This window comes from Melospiza georgiana, chromosome W (assembly GCF_028018845.1).
Source record: "Melospiza georgiana isolate bMelGeo1 chromosome W, bMelGeo1.pri, whole genome shotgun sequence".
Lineage (NCBI taxonomy): Eukaryota > Metazoa > Chordata > Aves > Passeriformes > Passerellidae > Melospiza > Melospiza georgiana.
Window position 1 is genome coordinate 1443324 of NC_080464.1, and position 18813 is coordinate 1462136.

The 18813-nt window shown below is 41.2% G+C and overlaps 1 protein-coding gene across 1 annotated transcript in view; it reads left to right on the forward strand.

Moving 5' to 3' along the window:
- LOC131095427 (arrestin domain-containing protein 3-like) overlaps window positions 1-10514 on the forward strand; it is a 37715-nt gene extending 27201 nt beyond the window's left edge. The window contains exons 3-8 of the mRNA XM_058043128.1: window positions 2504-2651; window positions 3894-3996; window positions 4467-4723; window positions 7706-7868; window positions 8688-8842; window positions 10458-10514. Of these exons, the coding sequence (XP_057899111.1) occupies window positions 2504-2651; window positions 3894-3996; window positions 4467-4723; window positions 7706-7868; window positions 8688-8842; window positions 10458-10514 (883 nt within the window). The remainder of the gene's footprint in view (window positions 1-2503; window positions 2652-3893; window positions 3997-4466; window positions 4724-7705; window positions 7869-8687; window positions 8843-10457) is intronic.
- Window positions 10515-18813: the final 8299 nt, after the last annotated feature.

Consider the following 18813-nt stretch of genomic DNA (forward strand, 5'->3'; position numbering starts at 1 on the left):
GAGGGAAGCTTTGCCCATTACTTATATTTTATTATGATGCATTTCAAACATAGTGCAATATAAAAATTCTCCCTGGAGACTAAAGGATGAAAGTGTTAGGAAAAGACAAGTTACAGTTAACGGGACATGAAGGGAATATAAAAATCTTATGTCCTCCATCTTATGATGGGGGGGTGGGAGGGGGAAGAAGGAGGAAGAGGATAAAAGGGTAATGCTGAAAGGTTTGACATCCCTATCTGCATATTTTTTTTTCCCTCTCCAACTCCCTAAAAGGATTTTGTCATTCAGTGTTCAGAGCAGAAGAATAGTCTTTATCTTCTATGTGTGCGTGTATATATATTAAGATGATGTCATGAGGGTAAAGGAAAATTAGATGATGCTCAAAAACTCTTCAGAACTTTACATAGAAATTTTTAACTACTGTACTTAAAGGAAAACAAACTACAAAAGCATTTAGTTATAGTTAAACCACTGAGATACCAGCCAAGTAAATAATACACAGTTATTTACAGAATACAATGTCCAAAATAATAATGGGATGGTACTAATGCTAATTTTTCTTGGTGGCCTTAATTTGACCTTAAAAGGGCATGCTTTATTCTACACTTGAAAATGGCCTGTAAAGGAGATGTGTATTCTTCTGGCACTTTTCTTGCACAATTCCTTAATTGCTTCTTAGAACTTCTACAAAACTACTGTTGAATGAATCGGGGATGATATATTTCCCTAACTTTAACATTACGTTTTTCTGAGATATGGGAATGTTGCAAATAAGTTATGCTTATTATGATACATTAAAAATACAGTTCTTCATATGTCTTGGTTTGAAAGGCAAGTGTCTGCCAAGGAAGGCAGGAACCTCCCTTGGAATGGAGAATATGACCCCCTTCCCTCCGAATAGCTTTGAAATTAAGGGGCTTTCAGGGAAACATATGGGAAAAGGAATACCAGTTCTTTACTAGTATGTATAACAATGCAAACGAACAACAACGACAGCAACAACAAACAAAACCAGAAACCCAGGAACAGCCTTCTCTCGGCTGTCAGGCACCTTCCCCTTTGGTGTAGTTATGGTCACAGCCGGCAGGGGCACTGATGGCTCCTCTGCTGGGAAGGGCAGGTGAGATGATTTCCCCACGGCTGCAGGGGGCGCTGTGGCGTGACATCAGTCGTCTCTCTGCACGTGGACAATGGCGGGCACAGCCGGCAGAAGGGATGGGAAAGGGGCTTCCTTTACAAACCCCCAGGGGCAGCTGATCCTGATGCCCCTCTGCATAGCAAAAGGAGCTGTAGCAGGGACCTCGGAAGCAGCAAGCTGGAACAACAGGGACGAACAAAATCCCGGAGTGGTAGACGAGATGTATCAGAAACGCTGTAGCTGGAGCCGCCGAGCATCCTGGCAGGCAGGAGGTGTGGGCTAGAGTGTAGCAAAAAACCCGGAGCAGAGGTAAAGAAACGGTGGGGGCCAGGCAGTGGCAGCCCGGCTCCCAAATCCGGCAGGGAGAGGCTCCCTGGGAGGGGGAAAGGGCTCGGGATCCCGGGGTTTCCCCTGAGGTACCCAAGCAGATGGTGAGAGCCCTTTTTTTTTAGTGAGGTAGGGTGTTAATAATGTGAGAAATTATACTCACTTTTAAAAAAATTTAAAAGGTTTATTAAAACCTTATCAAAACTACAACAGAAGACTGAATAGAGAAAATATTACGGCGCCGAGAGCAAAGGATTTTTCCCGCCATGTGCTCACCCAGACAATGGAGGTTTTGCCTTTTAACCCTTTAGCCCCTCCCAAAGTTCTGTCCATCGATTCCTTCTTCGCTGTCCAGTGGTGGAGTTTGCTTCCTTAAATCTTGATTGGAGGTCAGATGTTGCCATCGTAACAAGCCGACCCTCCCAAATATCCCGAACCCAGGCCACTTCCTGATAACAATGCAAGAGAGGAGGGGTAAAACATGAGTCTTTAAAACTTCTCTTCACATATATACATGATATTTGCCTTTTAATTGTGAGAGTCAACCATCGCATTACTCATCTGTGACAATAACGTCCCAGTTCAGTGGCTGCTTTCACGATCAAAGGCTCACCCACGGCAGAAGAAGCAGGACAGGGCTGGGTTACGGCGGCAGCAGCGAATTCTCCTCCTTCCCCCCCCCCCCCCCCCCCCCCCCAGTGAGCAGCAATCACCCGACTCCGAGAGAGCTAGAAGCTGCACCCTACCCCTTCCCTCAGCCCAAATCTCACTATATCTCTGCCCTTTCTAGGAGAATGCCCCCTCAGCTACGATAGTAAAGCCAGCTGCACTCCTCCCCCTTCTCTGTGGTTACTTCTTTTGTTTCTCTTAAGTACCGGCCGTTATTGTTTCCTAGCAATAAAAATGGGAGAATATTCCCTAAGAGAAAGAAACAAAAGGAAAAATCCTAAACCTCAACAACATACTAATTCCAAATCTGATCAATTGGACTGGAATGAGAGAAAAACTTTACTCGATTTTGACCTTTGTCCTGCACAGACCACTTGCTACCTCATTCGAAGGCAGACACGGCAGTGTGCGGTATTGGGTGAAAGCTGAATTGCATAGGCCTTGGCTTCTACCAGTAAAATTAAAGAAGGAATTTACAGTCTTTGAACATATAGACATCAACACTCCTTCGTTACTGGTAAGAACTGACAGAAATACTCATTCCTTTTCTGGCATAAAAATAATGAAGTATAATAAGTGAAAGAACATCAGCATGTAACTATACCTAATATTTATTTGCTAGTTTAAGTACAGCTCTTCTTTTAAGTATTATATCAGTTTAACAACTCTTTAACTGCTGGTATTTTGAAGGCTAAGTTATGCTGTACTTGGAGTTGCTTGATCTTTACAAGATGTAAAATGCATTTTTCAGTCTAAACTGATGCTACCAACTTGTAGACTCTCATTAAGGAAGAAATTTGGTGAACTGGTCCTCTTAAATTATAAATAATGAATAATCTATGATGGAACAATGCAATGCTTAATATTTTAGTTAGAGACTGCAAACTTAAAAATGCAAAGGAGAAATGTTACTGCAGTGCATAATTGGTAATTTCCATATGGATCGTTTTCCACTGATGGGGAGGAAACGATTGCAATTCTGTATAATCCTTTTCTGAAATATCATTTCATTAAAATGACTTTAATATCACAACTGCTCTCAGTGAGGATTTGATTTCAGTCTGGCCTAAAAATCCTTTTTTTTTATTCCCTTCTCAAATTTTAATCTAGAGGGGAAAGAAAATCAGAAGACCATTGAAACAGATTTCTTGTGTGTATGGGTGAAAAATCAGCTTGCAAAGGGACGTTGTAAAAACTCCATGAAAATGGAGGGTCTCTCATTTGACTTTAGTGGGCTTTAGTTCAAACCCTAAATCCTGGTGTTGTGTAAAATATGTCTTTTTAACATAGATGAAACAGGATTATTCAGAAACTGAGGAAATAGCAGGAGTAAAGATTACAGTAGTTTAGCTTAGTTATTTTGTTTTGGAAATGCAGCATAATGGAAAGTGTGAAGATGTTCTAATCTGCTGTTAGTTAAATTAAAAGCTCTGCAGCATTATGTTGGGATGTGTAGGCTATGAAGCCTTTTGTTTTAACCTATACAGTATTTTCTTTTAGTATTGTTGTAATTGTAGCTGTAGTATGGAGGATCACAGAAAAAGCAATACAAATACACCAGTGGAATTAGGACAAACACTGTATCTGTATAATGTTGTTTAAACTGCTTGAGACTTTTCCTATGAAAGCAGCTTTGTTTATCAAAATATGTAATAATAAGCACATTATGAAAATTATTATTTTCCTGTGTTGGTTTAAATACCCGATGAGATTCATGGAGCTCGTAATTTGATGGACAGTACTTTTCTTCTTCTTGCAGTCACCCCAAGCAGGCACAAAAGAAAAGACTCTATGTTGTTGGCTTTGTACCTCAGGCCCAATATCTTTAAGTGTGAAAATTGAAAGAAAGGGCTACACCCCAGGTATGTGATCCTATAATCAATTCTGTGTGATTTTCCTTCCTTTTTAAAGCTGGAGTCTGTACTACTGTTTTAACATAAATGAAACATTAAGGATATTTGTACCACATCAGTCTGCATTTAGCAATCTTCTCTGCATACCCTGTTAACTAAGAGAGCGCAACTTGTATCTCTAGATGGTTCAATGACCTCATCTGTTAGACTGGCATGTTTTGGGTGTTAGACTGGCTTTTTTTTTTTTTTTTGAATGTGTTGTTTTCATTTTCCTTTTCAAACAGCTCATGAGGATCTTGTTTCTATTAGCATCAGTGGATGTGGTTTTTGTAAGGTAGAGCAGTGATAGCAGCATTGTTATAACAGTATAAAGAATGTGAAAGTTTGCTTAAACTGCCTTGTAAATGTAAGGAGAAATTGAAATTCTGGTGTGTTTTGTTGAGTTTTTGTTTTGGTTTTTTTTTTCCTTTTTGTTTCAGGTGAATCAATTCAGATCTTTGCAGAGATTGAGAATTGCTCTTCCCGTATGGTAGTGCCAAAGGCAACCATTTACCAAACGCAGGCATTCTATGCCAAAGGGAAAATGAAGGAAGTCAGACAGCTTGTTGCCAACCTCCGTGGGGAATCCTTGTCATCTGGCAAAACAGAAACCTGGAATGGCAAACAGTTGAAAATTCCGCCTGTTTCCCCTTCAATCCTTGACTGTAGTATAATCCGTGTGGAGTATTCACTGATGGTATGTTGGGCAGTCTGTTTCACTCGTGAGAATGAGTAGCTTCCAACATGCCATACAAATTTCTAGCACAGCATTTTGTGATGATTAGTGTTATAAATGATCAAATTGTGAGCCAAAATTATCAAAGATTTATTAATTTGTCTGTGAGACCGAAATTCGGTCTTTGAAACCACCACAGCCAAAGAGACAGCGTCGAGCCCGGGATCAGCGCCGGGTGAACAGGGATCTGACCTCCCGAGTGTCAGAGTTCCCCCGGTTCACACTCGCAGCTTCACACAGCGAGGTTTCATACAGTTTATTCTGCCCGATGCAAAGATGACCAAATTTCCTTTGTGTCTCTTCACATGCATCACTGTTGCTTTCCATGTACAGAGGTGGACAAAAGCCTCATCCAGGTGTGCCATTGGTGTCAATCGGCTTCGGAGGAGCTGTGTATTCAGATGTATCAGGGTGGCACAACTGACTACCTTGATAGATGCAATCGGCAAGGCGATAATCGCTTTCTAATCGCTTTCAAGTGGCTCCGGAAACCAACGATCATCGCCCCGGAAGCTTCTATTCTTACGTTAAGGCATCGATTGTTATCTAAACGTGCATCCAGGAACTAGTTGAATCTGAATTAGACAGCTGCTCCCGGCCAGAGTAGTCAAAAGACATGGTTTGGATTTCACAATATTGTTATACTATACATTAATAGCATGAATTATCCCTACCATATATTACAATTAGTTATGAAAGAAATACATGTTCTGGTATTAGTGTCATGACAGGAGGTCTGGTAAGTAAATTTAGTTTAAATCATGCAAGTTCTCAAAGCAGTTGTCTGTCAACTAAGCGAGCATTTAATGAGTACACTGCATTTCCATGTGAGGGCTCATGTTAAGACTCTTCTTAACTTGAAGAGCTCATGTCTTCATAGGGGCATGGACCCTAAAAGGGGCTGTGAAAAATGTGTATTTTATGACTGGCTTTTCGCAAATATTTAAATGACTATTACATGTGTTATTTTAGAAAGTTATGCTGTATTAATTTTCTTAAGTAGTGTGTTAAATATAGTTTTAGGATATAACATAATGTTAATATAGAAACTATGCTATGTCAGATACTTTTTTTAAGAGAGGACTCGCAGCAAGACAGCAGCTACAGGACACCTAAATCTTTCAGAGAAAAAGAATTTATTGCTCCCTTATCAGAAGAAACTAACTTCTTCCTGCCTTGCTCAGCCCTGAAGACTCCATTAGGATTAAGAGGAAGAAATTGACACTGACCAGACAGAATTCTTTGTTTGAGTGGAATTTATGCATCATGTGTGAGGTGTATTATTGATATATTTACCAATATAGCCGGACGGGATGTGCCTTAGCTTATCTGGCCCTTGCTGCTAAACCAAATAGCAGCAACTGTGGTGTTTCATCCCAGAGACACTTTTGGCTAGCTTTGTGTTGTGGCTGGGCATGTGGAGACTGAAATACACAGGGCCAGGGCTCGACGGGTCTGCAGTGTCCATCGTCTCTCCCAAGGCAACTCAGAGGAGGAGGATATGCACAGCTCTGTCCACCAGGGGCAGAGCTGGGGGATCCAGTCCTCGTGGGAGCCTTTAGGGCGTGGTAATCCCCGCCAAATGTTCCTACCACGGTCCGGGTCTCGCTTCCTGCCAGACCTGGCCCGGGAGCTCTCGAAGACAGGGTGAGGAACAATGAAGCTTTCCAGCATCTCTTCAGGCCTACCACTCGGCTCCTCTCGTCCAGACATCACTCCAGTCTCTCAACTCTTATTTGGCTCGTTGTTTTTGGGGTTCCTGCACGTTTGGAGTAGGGGTCCCACAGCATGCTGGTCCTTGGAGTCACTTTGCATATCCCCCCCCACCCTCTGAGGTCTCTTCTCCTCACGGTTTGGGAAGGTCCCCGCCCTTCACTGTCTCAGAGAAGGGCCATTACCTCGCCCTAGCCAGGGCTTTTACTAATACAAAAACAACCATTAACGACAACGACCCGTAATTACCATAACACAGGCAGCAGCCCAGCAGTAGTGGTAACTTTTTTCTCACAGAAAAAAATCAACTGAATTTTTGTTCATAACAGAGACAAGTCCAGACATGCTGGAGCTCTGGTGGTGGTGGGATGGAGCTTCCTCATGAAGAGGGTCAGCTCCTCAGGTTTTCCTCTGACGCACAATCTTTAAGGCAATGGTGAAGGAAAGGAGTCGGTTCTGATGGAGGGTTTTAATCCAGAGCTTTATTCTGGCCCGCAGGCCTCTGAATCCAGCAACAGCTCCAACAGAACTCCCTGAGCCATGTGGTTGCCTGCCCTTTTAACCCGGGGGAGAAGGGGAGAGAAGGGGTAGGAAGCCCACCAACCAGGTACAGGAGAGGAGGTCTTAGGGGACAAAGGACACCTGGATGGCCCAATGCACCCCCCCCCCCTCCCTCGGGGGTAGAAGGAGGCATCCTTTGAATCTGCCAATCACTCAAGGCCCTTCTGGAATTCCAGGATTGACAGACAGTTCTCGGCAGGGGTCAGGGTGAGGAAAGGAATGATGATTGACAAACCTGAGAGGGAATCTTCAGGGGAGGTACTCGGGTTTCTGAGATAAACCCTGAAATCATAACGCAACAGTGTATGAATATGCAGCAGGCTATTGTTTTTAAGGGTTAATCCTCTGTTAACGTGTGTCCTTTTTCAGGCTTATTTTGCCCAGAAAAAGGTACCCAGACGTCTGTAACTCTTTGTTTTTATTGTCTTATATTGTCCTAATCCAAATTGTCCAAATTTTTATTATTCTAATTATATTACTATTTTTATAACCATTTCATTACTATTAAACTTTTAAAACTTTGAAAACAAGTGATTGGAGTTTTTCACAGGGGCTATTAGAAACAATCTCCTCATGAAAAATTTCATAGAAAGATAACTTAGACTAATACTTATGAAATGCTGATAAAACCCCACATTCTAATCATATACTTGTTTCATTTTTCTTCAGGTATATGTTGATATTCCAGGAGCTGTGGATTTGTTCCTTAACTTGCCACTGGTCATTGGTACCATTCCTCTACATCCATTTGGTAGCAGAACATCAAGCGTAAGCAGCCAGGGTAGCATGAGCATGAACTGGCTTGGTCTGACTCTGCCTGAAAGACTAGAAGGTAGCATGATAATACAAATCCCAATCAATTTGCTGCTCTCTTGATTTTTGTCTGCTTTATTCATTGTAGTCTTGTTAACAGAGTCAAATTACATGCTTTTATAATAAAGCTCACAGGAGATCTATTGTGGATGTTTTCTTGCCACCTGCTTGTTCTGTGTAGAGCAAGAGATTTTTTTTCCCCTCCCTGCCTTTCTGTCTCTAGGACAGGCAGTGAAATCTAGCTTCTTTGGAAAGCGGCAGAAAAAAAAGCACAGGATACCATTGTATCTGTGCATAACTTCATTGCTTCCACTTCCAGTATCCCAATTGCATGCTTGGTTATAAGGCATTGCAACCCATAATAGCAGTTTCTGGGCTTTCTCATCAGCCTTAGTAGCCAAGGCTTTGTGAAAAGATAATATTCTTTTCTATGGGAGATTTCTCATGGCCAAAGAAAGAATTATGTATTTCCTTCCTTCTCTTTTTGCACATCTAATATCTTGCTTTTTTTAAGTGCAAATCCCAGACCTGGAGACTTCTGGAGTACAGAGGACTGCAGTGTTCTGTCATTTCTACTTGTACAGAGAATAAATTATCTTTGGTCTGATTTAAATTTTAATGGGATAATTCAGCCACAATAAACAGTGGTCAGTCTGTCTTTGAACATAAACTTAATATCAGAATAGAACAAAATAGTCTCTCTTTTTTGTTTAACAATTTTAAAGTCGTTTATCTGCTGGTGAATCTTTCAGTGGTTGAAGTCTAATATTTATCATGTTGTATATTTTGTCATGCATAAGAACTTGTTGTTTGAACTGTATGTACCTTCTCCCTCCAGCACCTCCTAACTATGCAGAAGTGGTCACAGAGGAAAACAGACAGTCTGGGCTTGCTCCTGTAGCTGCTTTTGATGATTTTCAGAGAGCACTGCAAGGACCATTATTTGCATACATCCAGGAGTTTCGTTTTCTGCCTCCTCCCCTATATTCAGAAGTAGGTATATCTGTCAGACTATGATGATTTATATCTTGTTTGTGGCTGATTTTTTTTTTGGTCTGATGGAATAAGTTTACAAACCTGTTTCTCCTTCCTAAAATTGGAAGAAACCATTAAAATTATGAACATGGAATAAGCTGGTTTTGAGGAGTATTTTTGTTTGTTTGCAAGATGCAGATGAATTGCATCATGAGTTTTCCATGCCTGTTTTACATCATGGGTTACCCTTTCTATAATTTTTTCCTTTTTTTTTTTTTTTACGTGAACTCTGCAACCTTAAATGTAAAATGTGCTCCATGAGGTGCCTTGGCTTCTCCATCATGCTATGTCCTGGAACTGCCAACAGGGGGAGGTAATTCTTCTTGGCAGCACTCTTTCCTAGTCTAATACTTTCTGGAAATTTTCAAAGTGGTGTTTGCCATTTTAGAAACATAATTTTTAAAAATTTGTGTATTAAAAATAAGGTTTCAACTCTTTCACCTCTGCCGCTTCCTAACATTTTATAGCAACCACTAATCTGTTTTGCCTGTATGTGTGTTTAAATTCTCTGAACGTAGGCCTTTCAGAAGTTTCACGTAGAAAAGTGATGTATTGGTATTAATTTATGACTTAAGTTTTCTGAAGTACACAGTTCTTCAACACTTTTGTCCTTCACAGAACTAAAAATGCAGCCACCGAATAACCATGAATGAGATGCAAATTTCCAAGCTTTTCATGTTGTTTTTTTTTTTTTTTTTCTTTTTCAAGAAAAAGAAGTGATGTAGGACAAATGAAAAAAAAAAGTGTCCTCTGGCCATATTTGGTCTGAATTGATCCACTTTAGGAAAATAGCATTATGTAACACGACGTCTCCCCCCCGGCTTGAAATGCAAATCCAATGGGCTACATGACGTTAACTGATTCAATGTCTAGAAGATGCAATGTACGTGTAAACTATTCTTTCATCTTTTTTTGAGACCTAAGTTAGCAGGCTTGTACCCTTTAATTCTCCTGTTGAGAGGAAGAAGAGGTAAAGTTTAGAGCACATGAACTTTTTGAAACATCCCATAGGATATTTGAGTATTAACTACTTTAATTTAAAAGTAGAATGATTTTTTTATTGATACATTTCTACCATTTCAAGAAAAACTTCTTTGCTTCTCTCAAGTAAATATTTCTTAAATTATGTTTCCAGTGGTATGTGTCAAGTAATCTTTTTTGTATATATCAGATAATTCAAAAGACTTCTGTGTGAGTAAAAGAGAAAAAAATTTTTATAGCAGTTATTCATGCTTAAATTGCCATCAACCTGTAGTTTAAAGTCTTCCACTGGATCTAATATTTCTATTACTGTTTATCCAAAGTTTTGTGTAACTAGAAGTTTTTCAGTTATTTCAATAACACCTGGACTGGAAATGCCACATATTATAATTGTCTTAAACTTGTGAATTTTGATTTTTATGCCTAACAATTGATGCTGAAATGCACTAAGTTGTTATGGCTTTTATTTTTGTTTATTTTTGTTTTTTTTTTTGTTCTGGGTTTATTTGGTCAATTGTTTGGTTGGGTTTTTTTGTTGTTTATTTTTTCTTGCTGTTGTTGTTTTGGGGTTTTTTCTTTTTCTTTTGGTTAGATTGATCCAAACCCAGATCAGCCCACAGATGAGATACCGTCTTGCCCCTCTCGTTGAAGGTATCCATAAAAACTGACTTCACTTGGGTTTTGAATCCCACCTTCTGTGTTGAAGATCAAGGTATCATAGTGGAGACTTGCTTTTAAAGGAAATGATATTGCTCTTGCCCGTATGGTGAATAAATGAAAAGAACCTGTGATCATGCTTTTGACACCTACAGCACATCATAGGACTGCTCCACATGCTTGAAAACTTGCGTCCCCTTCCATTAAATAGTAGCATATACTAGGAGCAGCCTTATTAGCATGCAGCCAGGTATTTCAAAACACTCAAACCATGTTGTAATGTTGTAAGAGAGGAATGGCTGCTTTCTATGATTCTATGAAAATTTGCATATGCTTATTACTTATGTTATACAGCTAAGTGTCACTACAACTTATTCTCATTTGTGATGGACTGTTGTTACCAATCCCTCCCTGTTGTGGTGTGCTGTAATATCCCATTTTGGACTTCCAGGTCACTTCCCCAGGTGTGCCTATACCTCTCTCCCTTCCCCCTTGCCCCCATGCTGAGTGAGTCCTGTCAATCAGGCTTAACATTCCAGCAAGGCGTCGTGTGGTTGGTCAAGTTCAAAGGATGCCACTCAGGCCTGGGGGTCATTGGCCTGTCTGGGTGTCATCTTCCCCTGAGACCCTGCCCCTCTCACCTGGTTGGTGGCTCACCTGTACCTCCCCTCCCCCTGTCCCTGAGCTTAAAAAGGTGATCAGACCATGCGGCCAGGTTTATGTTGGAGCAGTTGCCTACATTCAGACCTCTGTAAGCATGGAATAAACCTCCGGATTTAAACCCTCCAGCAGAATCATCTCCCTTTTCTCTTCACCATCGCCTGAAGCCATTCCTCCTAAGGTAAACGGGGTTCCTAACAAGCCTGGACTTGTTCAGTGCCCAGCTGCAATCTCCAGCAAGCCAAGGTATCTCTGGGGTGATACACCGCAGTTGCTGCCTTTGGCCCAGCAGCGAGGGTCAGACTGGCCCAGGCACAATCTAACTGGTAATATTGGGAGCCGTATTCCAATACCTCCCCAGTTGTTTGTGATCTGTACAACAAGGAACAAATGACAGCTTTACCAAAAAAAAAAAAAAAAAAAAAAAAGAGATGAAGGCTGACAAATTGACAAAATTGACAAATGCCCTGACTTTTAATTTGATGTAGCCTGCACTTTGCCTGCATATGCACATGCTCAGAATTGTCCTTGTAGGCTGATCATGTATCACCTCTTCAGCTTGGATCCTATTGTGGATTTATTTACAAGCATTACATGCCTTCAAAGTCAATCCTTGATGTATGTTTTGCAGCCAAATGTAGTAGACAAGCAACAGATAGGTGGGAGAAGAGAGAACAGAAGGAAACTGAGACGTAATCAAGATTGTATACCTTCTTGATTTCTTAAAATAATTTGTTGCCTTTGTGCTTTTATTGCAAAGCAATGTTTTGTTACAGACTGCCTATAGATCACTAAATCTCAGGTGAATTAATCACTTGCCAAACTGTTAGAATACTATTTGTTTCATGTTGCACTGTTATTTATATCTGTGTTTTGGTTTTGTTCTTTGAGGGGGATTTTGAACAGGGACATGCGCAAAACTTACAAAGTGAAAGCAGCATCAGCAGACACTAGCAAAGTGTGAAAAGAAAGTGTGAAAAGGGGATAATCAAATGCTGTCCAGGGTTCACGGGCAGCAATAATGTTAACGATTAGGGATGGGAAGGAGAAGGTTTGTTGGTTGGTTTGTGTTTGGTTTCATTTAAATAATATGTAGTTCCCTAATAATCAAAAATTATATATAAAATGAGTCTCCAGTAAAAAGCATATTTCAGACTGTAAGAAAAAATTGAACTATGGCAACTAAGCAGCAGCTCAGTTTGCCCATTTGGTATTATCTTCAGGGTTTATGATACTCTGTCACAGAATCATAGAACATCAGATTGGAAGGGAGCTCAAGGATTATCTGGTCCAACCTTTCTTGGCAAAAGCATGGTCTAGACAAGCAGCCCTAGTACACCTAAAAAGTGTCCAGTGTTGGGGAATCTGCCACTTCCCTGGGGAGATTATTCCAATGGCTAATTGTTCTCATTGGGAAAAATTGTTCTCTCGTGTGCAATTAGAATCTCCTGAGGAGTAACTTGTACCTATTACCCCTTGTCTTTTCCATGTGACTCATTGTAAAAAGGAAGTCTCCATCTTCTTTGTAGCCACCTTTTAAATACTGGAACATGGTGATAACGTCTCCCCTTAACCTTCTTTTCTCAAGGCTGAATGAACTCAGTTCTCTCAGCCTTTCTTCACATGGCACCTTCCCAGTTGTTGAATCATCTTTGTGGCCCTTCTCTGGACCCTCTCCAGCCTGCCAACATCTTCTTTTGTATATCAGGGACCAAAAGTGAACACAGTATTCCAAATGTGGCCTGACAAGGCACTGAGTAGAGTGGGAGAATGACTTCTTTATCTCTGCTGGTGGCACCCTTGTTGATGCAACCCAGCATCCTGTTGGCTCTCTGCCACAGCAGGTCACGTTCACTCGTATTCAGCTTGTTGTCCACCAGGATCCCTAGGGCCCTTTCCACAGAATATCTTCCCATTGGGATAGATCCTACCCTATGCTGCATTCCTGGATGATGTTTTCCAGGTGCAAAATGTTTGTCTTTGTTGAACTTCATAAGGTTCTTGTTAGTCCACTCTTCCAGCCTATCCAGGTCTTCCTGCAGGGAGGATCTTTCTTCCAAAGTGTCCGCTTCCCCATTCAGTTTGGTATCATCAGCACACTTCATCGGGGTACACTTAATTCCATCATCCAGATTACTTATGAAGATATTAAACAGCATTGGGTGTCATAGACATCTTTTGTGAAAAATCCTTTCTTTAGGATTTTTCCCCCTTCTGGGAAGCTGTGGCCCCAGAAGGGGAATGTAAACAATGGTTATCTGCTGCTGTGGAATGCAACAGGTGCACCTGTGATTGGCCCATGTTGGGTGTTTACAATTAAGGGCCAATCAAAGGCCGAGCTCTCTCTGGGACAGAATCAGAGAGAGCCCCTTTGTTTATTCATTGCTTTTTTATTCTTAGCATAGCAACCTTCTGAACTTTTCTCTCTATTGCTTTTAGTATAGTCATAATGTAACATATATATCATAAAATAATAAATCCAGCCTTCTGATCATGGAGTCAAGATTCTCGCCTCTCTCTTCGCCCTGCAACCCTTGCAAGCCCGGCAACAATTGGGGCCCAATATTGATCCCTGGGGGACCCCACTTGTGACAGATTTCCAGTTTGAAAAGGAGCTATTTACCACCACCTTCTAGGTGTGGCCTGTCAGCCAGCTCCCCACGCACTGCACAGACCGCTTGTCTAGACCATAACACATTAGTCTCTGTAGGAGGAGGCTGTGGGAAACAGCATCGAAAGCCTTGGAGAAATCCATGCAGACAGTGTCCACTGCTTGCCCCATATAACCAAGCCAGTTACTTAGTCATAGAACGTGATCAGGTTTGTTAAGCATAATTTGCCCTTGGTGAGTCTGTGCTGGCTTTTCCCAATCCCATGTTTCATTTGACTTCTGATAGCCCCAAGGAAGATTTGTTCAATAACTTTCCCAGAGACTGAATAAGACTGATGGACATATAATCTCTGTGATCCTCTTTTAATCTTTCTTGTAGATGGGGGTGATATTAGCCTTCCAATCTCCTGGGCAGTCCCCCGATCTCTGTGAGTTCTCAAAGGTTATGGAGACCAAGCAGCCTTGCAATGATGTCAGCCAACTCTCTTAACACTCTTGGGTGGACAGTGTTAGGGTCCATCGATTTGTTGGGGTCAAGCTCCTGTAACAGTCCACATGCCAACTCTTTCTTCATTGACAGTAGGTCTGCATTTGCATCAACCTGGATTTTTGTTCCCAAGGCCTGGGGCCCAACAGTGCTGGGTGAAGAAGACAGAGGAGAAGAAAGTGTTGAGAACCTCTAGCCTCTTCAGCATTGCTGGTGACTAATTCATCTCTCCTGTTTAACATCAGGTCCATATTTTCCTTCTGTTTCTTACTGTTTACATACACAAAGAACCCTTTCTTCAGATTTTTGACATCTCTGGACAATTTCAATTTGTTCTGAACTTCTGCTTTTCTAACTGCTTCTCTGCATGCCCTGGCAGTGCCTTTGTAGTATTCAATAGCTATTTGTCTGCTTTTCCATCTCTGGTATGTGTCTCTTGGTTTTGAGCAGACTCGGAGGCTTGCAGTTTAGCCAGGGGGTCTCTTGCTCTGCCTATTTGGCGATGAATTACTTTTGTGCTTCCAAGAAAGCATTCTTGGAAAAACTCCCAACCCTCACTAGCACCTTTATCCTCTGTGGAAGCTTCCCATAGAATCCCTCCCAACTGAGCTCTGAGCAAGCTGAAGTTTGCTCTTCTAAAATCTAAAACCTTTGTCTTAATACTAACCTTTAGCATGCTCAGCTGGCTCTCCAATTCCACAATATTGTGATCACTGCAGCCAAGGTTATCACTAACAGATATTACAAAGCAGATTTTCTTGATTTGTGAGAAGCAAGTCCAGCAGTGCCTCATTTCTGTTTAGCACATCCAACGTTTGTATGAGGAAGCAGTCCTCTACGTATTCCAGGAACTTGATGGCTGATATATGAGCTGCTGTATTGTTCTTCCAACAAATGTCTGGGCAGCTGAAGTCATCCTTGAGAACCAGGTTCTGTTGACCTGAAGCTTGTTTAAGTGACTGAAATATTGCTCCATTTGCCTTATCATCTTGGTTTGGAGGTTGATAGACTAAAATTATTATAAAACTGAGCCAGAGTATCAATGTTACCAACCATACTCAAATTAGTTTGCTGAGAATTGCTCTGATTGCTCCTGGGCTAGTCCTGAGAGCTTTAAAACAAACAATTTATAACAAAAAATTTCCATTTTAGGGCCAGTTCTCTTCAACATCTTCATAAATGACTTGGATGCAGGACTCGATGGTAAACTAAGTTTGCTGACAATAATAAAATGGGAAGAGCTGTTGACTTCCTCAAAGGCAGAGAGGCCCTGCAGAGAGACCTTGACAAATGAGAGGGCTGGGCAATCACCAACCGTATGAAGTTCAACAAAGGCAAGTGCCAGGTTCTGCACCTGGGATGGGGCAACCCTGGATGTATGGACAGACTGGGGAACAAGAGGCTGGAGAGCAGCTGTGCAGAAAGGGAACTGGGGGTCCTGGTCAATGCCAAGTTAAATATGAGTCAGCAGTGCCCTGGCAGCCAGGAGGGCCAACCATGCCCTGGGATGCATCAGGCACAGCATTGCCAGCCAGTTAAGGGAGGTGCTTGTCCTGCTCTGCTCTGCACTGGTGTGATCTCGCCTTGAGTCCTGGGGGCAGTTTTGGGTGCTGTTTTGCGGAGAAAAGAAGAAACCTCACAACTTTATAAAAGTTGTAAAGCCCGGTATGTTTATTTACGACGCACGCGGTACGCAAGTCCCCCCACAAGGCATGCGTGCCTCTGAAGACCTCGGGTCTTCTTTTATCCCCCTTCCAAATGCATATGCATACAGTTTCACAATAAGTTCATACATATTCATTCCGCGTGACATTTAGCACCAGTTCTTCTTTATCAAAGGAATTTCTAAGTCGGGGGCAAATCGACCTTGTGGTCTTTTCTGTTTTTCTTTGTCTGTCTCCTTGCTGTCTCGGCATGCGAGTTCTTCCTTCAGCTTTGGCCTCACAGACTTTTCACCTCTCTTAGACACTTCACCTAATTCAGAATGGATCTTTACTCCGTCTCAGTGCCACAATATAAGAAGGATATAGATCTATTAGAGAGCATCCAAAGGAGGGCTACAAAGATAGTGAAAGGTCTAGAGGGGAAGCTGTATGAAGAGTGGCTGAGGTCACTTGGTTTGTTCAGCCTGGAGAAGAGGAGACTGAAGGGAGACCTCATTGCAGTCTACAGTTTCCTCATGAGAGCCAGTGGAAGGGCAGGCACTGATACTGATCTCTTCTCTCTGATGACCAGTAACAGGACCCGAGGGAATGGCCTGAAGTTGTATCAGGGGAGGTTTAGGTTGGATATTAGGAAAAGGTTCTTCACCCAGAGGGTGGTTGGGCACTGGAATGGGCTTCCCAGAGAAGTGGTCACAGCACCAAGCCTGACAGATCTCAAGAAGTGTTTGGATGATGCTCTCAGGCACAGGGTGGGATTCTTGGGACTGTCCTTTGCAGGGCCAGGAGTTGGACTTCGATGATCCTTGTGGGTCCCTTCCAACTCAAGATATTCTGATTCTATGAAGCAAACAAAAAATCCAATGGCTTTAATCATACATTCATCTAGAATGCGAAAACTTATATAGAAAAAGCACTGACTCCTTGAACGTATTCTGAAGAAGAAATGAATGATGGAGCTATTAGATCTGATCAGTGTTTTTATGCTAGAGATTTGTAAATGTAAGTTTTCTTTTCAGAAATCATGTAAAAAAAATAAAACCAACCAACCACAAAAAACCCCACCCAAAACCAAAAACCACCAACAAAAACTATTGTCTGAGACATGTCTGATGTTGACTATTTAAAAACTAATTCATCATGTGAATCCTTGTGCAATGAAACAGCTCAGAAGGGAGGAGAGGGGAGGGAAAGCTGATGTTTCTGTATTGTGCTCATTCTTACAAAGTTATGCCTTATTTTTAAGGCTTCATAAATATAATAAAATAGGCTTTTCCATAAGTGGCCTTTAAAAGAACAAGAAAGATATTTTATGTTCCAAAAATGATGACAGGATGATTAAATGAGAGTCATGTCTTAAGTGATTCAGTTCAAATGTTTGGACTTTGATAAGCAACAATTGGAAACTGGGTGATGTCTTATGCTGCCATTTTTGTGACTGTCCTTTCCTTCAATCCTTTACAACCAGACAAAATTGTACAAGTTAAAATTGTTGACATAAAAGGGCATTTGATGATTTAACTTTTTTTTCTTTTTTGTTAACAGACTAGGGAACAATTGTTGATATATGTAGCATTGAAGCACTTATCCCAGTATATTGGAAAAACTATATATGAAGCAAAATTGACCAATGTTGTCATAATTTATGTTGCATCACAGGCTGTGATCAGAGTGAAAAATTCTTAAACCTTATCAAATAAAGATTTCCCACTTAAACTTTTTATTAGTTGTTCAGAGGCATTATAGGTTCATAATTGTAGCCCAATATTTGATATAGAATCTTGATCTGAATTAGGAAAAAGTAAAATCCAAGCATTAGAGAAACAAAGTGCAATATTAAATGTTTGCTTTACAGATTCTATTCTATGGCTAGGTTTTGGCTGGGGTTTTCTGTTTGGTTTTTTTGGTTGTGTTTCTTTTTTAAATTAACTATTGGTGCTGAATATGTCCTTATGGACTTCGTTTTAAGAGAACTACGTGGAAAGCAATTAATTTTTTTCTATTGTTCTTCTTTGTGAAAAAGAAACTCTAAAATTTTGTTTAAATGCTTTAATATGCTTTAATTGTAATCTGTAAGATTGTTTGTGACTTCACCATTGAATATGTGTCTTTGTGTAAGACAACAGCCATAGGGATCAAATTGCTATCGGAAATGCATATGCTATGTATCAACTACATAGGAATAAACTATTTCTGGAGCTACACCACTGATTAGTACAAGAGCTGAGTTTCAGCACCTTCAGTTCCTTTGCCTTGTTTATATCAATGGTTTCTTAGGGCTAGATTTCAGTTGGGAAGCTATAATACAATCTCCTAAACTTAGAAAATACCAATAACTTACAGGATATTAATGGTTTTTTCAGGACACTGCTTAAAAATTACTGTAACTCGTGACCTCTGATCAAGTTATTTAGTGTTTTCCAGTACAAATGGTGGGGGCGGGGACTGCACATTTTTGTAGGGGTGGGAGGAAACTGGGGAAGGGGAATTACTTTAAAAGCCAGATAACTCAGTAAATGAGCCTTGCTTGGTCTTATCCTAGGCAAGCTGTTACAGCTCCAGAGCTCAGTCCCCAAGGGGACTGGGTGCTAGGAGCCAGCTCGCTCTCAGACCAAGGCCGTGGGACAGCCCTAGCAAGCAGGGAATATTCAGCTCTTAGTGATTAGGCAGCTCTTATGATTTCAAGCTCTTTGCTTGCTAGGTAGCTTTTCCCTTGGCCTAAGGCTCCAGCAGACGGTAGAGAGAGGAGAAGCAGAAGACGCTGGCTGTTCCACGAGTATGGCTTTATTGTAGGGATTCGTGAAGGGTCTCAGCTCTTCTTCTTCCGAGTTAGTAGGGGTACAGTATGCTACTTTTATACCCTTGACCCGGA